Source organism: Zingiber officinale, chromosome 6B (assembly GCF_018446385.1).
Source record: "Zingiber officinale cultivar Zhangliang chromosome 6B, Zo_v1.1, whole genome shotgun sequence".
In the NCBI taxonomy this organism is placed as follows: domain Eukaryota; kingdom Viridiplantae; phylum Streptophyta; class Magnoliopsida; order Zingiberales; family Zingiberaceae; genus Zingiber; species Zingiber officinale.
Window position 1 is genome coordinate 128,236,507 of NC_055996.1, and position 3,362 is coordinate 128,239,868.

The 3,362-nt window shown below is 47.7% G+C and overlaps 1 protein-coding gene across 1 annotated transcript; it reads left to right on the forward strand.

The window, feature by feature from the left end:
* Window positions 1-401: 401 nt before the first annotated feature.
* On the forward strand, window positions 402-2,420 carry LOC121989457 (heavy metal-associated isoprenylated plant protein 33-like). The gene is made up of 3 exons (XM_042543529.1): window positions 402-712; window positions 803-878; window positions 1,008-2,420. The coding sequence occupies exons 1-3, from the start codon at window positions 674-676 to the stop codon at window positions 2,309-2,311; spliced, it is 1,419 nt and encodes a 472-aa protein (XP_042399463.1). The 5' UTR covers window positions 402-673; the 3' UTR covers window positions 2,312-2,420.
* The last annotated feature ends 942 nt before the right edge of the window (window positions 2,421-3,362 follow it).

The following is a 3,362-nucleotide window of genomic DNA, read 5'->3' on the forward strand; positions in this document are numbered from 1 at the left end:
AGTTCATGGACGCAAACTTTGTGAAAGTCTGTACAAAATCTGCGAGATTTTTCTTAGAAATGTTGGAAGTTTGTATTATTCGAGTTCTCAAGTTAATGCAGAGCTTTAATGCTTTCCAAGGTTACCACTGTTCGGAGTTGAATCGACTCTCGACTTTGACTTTGCTCATGCACAGTTCGAGGAAATCCTCCAGAAATGAGGAAGCAAGTTTATGAACTGTGCAGAGATCTCCACTGAAGATGTCTTCTTTGGCATTAACCCAGTCAAAATAAAAAATAATATCAGGTATTTTTTTTTTTCTATTATTTTGTGGGGAAAAAATAATAAATAAAAAATAATAATAATAAAGGACTAGATATCACGTGCATGTCACGTGATGAGGAACATAGTTAAGTACACACCTCACCAGCTGTGGAACGGCAGCAGCATGCTGTCATATTGCAACTTGTCAAGTATAAGCAGCATTCTGAAAACCCCAAAGCCTGCAGCTTTGCTGATCCAACTTGTGATCTCTCTCATTCCTTTTCTCTGCTCTTCCTCGACAAGCTTCAACGAGCTTCTCTCTTGATCTTTTTTCGCTTGTTCTCTTCTTCTTGTCTTCATTTCACAACGCAATTGCGCTTGGTCTTGAAGCGCATCTTTGCATTCTCTTGTTCAATCGGAGCTGTGAGGGATGAGTAAAGAAGAAGACATCAAGTTCCTCAAGATACAAGTAGAGCTCCAGTCTTTATGCCCTTTCTCTCTCTGTCTATCTCTTGCACTGATCAAGATATTGACTTGCAATGGCTTTCGTTCTTTGCAGACATGCACGCTTAAAGTGAACATTCACTGTGATGGGTGTAAGAAGAAGGTTAAGAAACTGCTCCAGAAAATTGAAGGTGCATCACTGGCAAGATTGCAATTTTTGATTGCCTTGTTTCTCCGCAATTGCATCAGCTGGTTCTGATTTCTTCTTGCTTGATTCCATTTGTTTCATGGTTTCTGGTTTGGATTGATTGTGTGAGCAGGGGTGTACACGACCAGCATAGATGCAGAACAGGGGAAGGTGACTGTGTCGGGCAATGTTGATCCTGCAACCCTCATAAAAAAGCTTGCAAAGGCTGGCAAGCATGCGGAGCTGCTTGGTGGTGGGAATGGCAACAACAAGGAGGGACAGAAGGCTCCGCCACAGAACGGCAAGGGGCAGCCCAAGGAGAACGGGAAGCCGCAAAAGGGCGGTGGTGGAAATGGTGGTGGGAAGGAGCAGAAAGCCCAGCTTCCGCAGCTCACACCGCAGCAGCAGATGATGCTCCAGCAACAACTGCAGCAGATGAAGGGGGCCAAAGACCTGCAGATGCCTCCTCAACTCAAGGGGGGCTTCAATTTCTCCCCGCAGAAAAACCCTAAAGCCGCCAACTTTGCCTTGCCCCCCAAGGGCTGCGACGACGACTATGACGACGAGGACGACTACGACGACGATTATGAGGACGATGATGACGAGATGGATGACTTTGACTGCTTCGACGCTGATCTTGAGGACGACTTCAAGGACATCAAGATCAAGCCGGCAGTCGCTGCGCCGGCACAAGATAAGAAGGGCGGGAATGGGAAGAAAGGGGGAGAAGCTCCGGTGCACGGGAAAGCCGTGGGGAATAATAACGAGGGGAAGAATGGCAAAAAGGGCGGCGGCGGAGGTGGATCTGCCACCAAAAGTAATGGCGGCGGACCGCAAGAGGGCAAAAATGGAGCAAATAATAACAAGGGCATGGGGAACGCTAATGGTGGCGGTAGCGACAACACTAACCCTGGCGGCAATGGAGGTAAGAAAGGGGGCGGGAAGAATGAGGCTGGCGTCGGCGGCGGCCAACCATTGGTCAATCCGAGGATGATGGGCCAAAGCTTCCCGGGTATGGGAGCTCAGATTGCCGGCAACATGCATCCCCATCCTGCCATGGGTCATATGGGAGCTACAGCCTCTGCCGCGGCCTTACAAGGACTCCCTGCCGGAGGGCCGCACCCCCCTGGCTACTACCAAGTAGGCATGACTCCGCCTCCAGCAGAGGCGATCGCGGCCGCCAACCCTTACCAGCAACAGCAGTACATGGCCGCCGTGATGCAACAGCAGCAACAGCAGCAGCAGCAGAGGATGATGATGATGAACGCCGCGCAAGATCGCGCCTTTCAGCCGCCCATGATGGGTTATGCTCGGCCGCCGATCCCGGCGTACTACAGCATGAACTTGCCCCCGCCGACGATGGCGCCACCGCACCACGGCGACACATACACCTACTTCAGTGATGAGAACGCCGATAGCAGCTGCACAATCATGTGAAAAACTCCGACCTTAATTGCTCAATTATGATCGGTTCTTCGATGTTCTTGTGTTTTTGTAATTTGCCACTTGGATTGCATCCATGATCCAGTTTGATCTCTCTTTTCAAGTTCTTCGATCGGGCGATGAAACTGTCATCCAAAGGAAAATAGTGGGGAGTCTATCATCTTACCCGCTGCAAATACCACATGAAAAATCAGTGATTTTCTATTTTCCCACTTTAACTCTCAGCTTTGTTTTAGGTAAAGAGTCCATATATCTATATATATTTCAACTGCAAGTTTAGATAGAAAACTAGTTAACGATTAGATGAGGACTTGCATTTGGTTTTCTCAGGCACTTGTGGTCGTCACTGGTATGTGGTCACAAGTTCAGAATCTCAGTAAATAACGATCGACATCAACTGCAAAATAGTCAACTCTGTATTGTTCCACTTCTGTGTCTGTCTTCTCATTTCCCATATACTGTGATGTCGAAAGTCCTGTATCAGACAACGGATCAAATTTTTAGGGAACATTTGAGAGATGAAGTCTAGATTCAAAGGTACAAGACGTTTAGTTCACTGCTAAACGCAAACCCTGCAAGCGGGCACAGGTTCTCGCAGAGATCCAACAAAGTCAACTTCAGAGAACATTACACATCAGGAATGATCAGATCCCTGCTCGTTCACCAGACGAGCTGCGCAAAAACGTAAACAGTTTTCGAGATGCACACATATTTTCTCCCCGTGAATTTGTAGACGAAAAAGTCAGAAAATTGAAGGAAAAAAAAAAAGAGAATGATGCTTTGCGAGCATTGGGGGAAGAGCAGAGGAGCATGGAATGATGCCTTCCTTCAGTTTTCTTTCATTACTTTAGTTACTCACTGCCCTCCATGCAACTCGCCTCCCCAGAACTTTGACCCAAAACGTACTGCCCAGTTCATACCGTGCTTGAACTCGGAGAGTCGGCAAGGGAGGAATAGAGGGAGGGAGCAGGAGCATCTTGGCTCCGGACGAGGAGGATGATCTAGTGCAGTAGTGCATGAATCTAGGCATGCAAGGGTGTCAGTA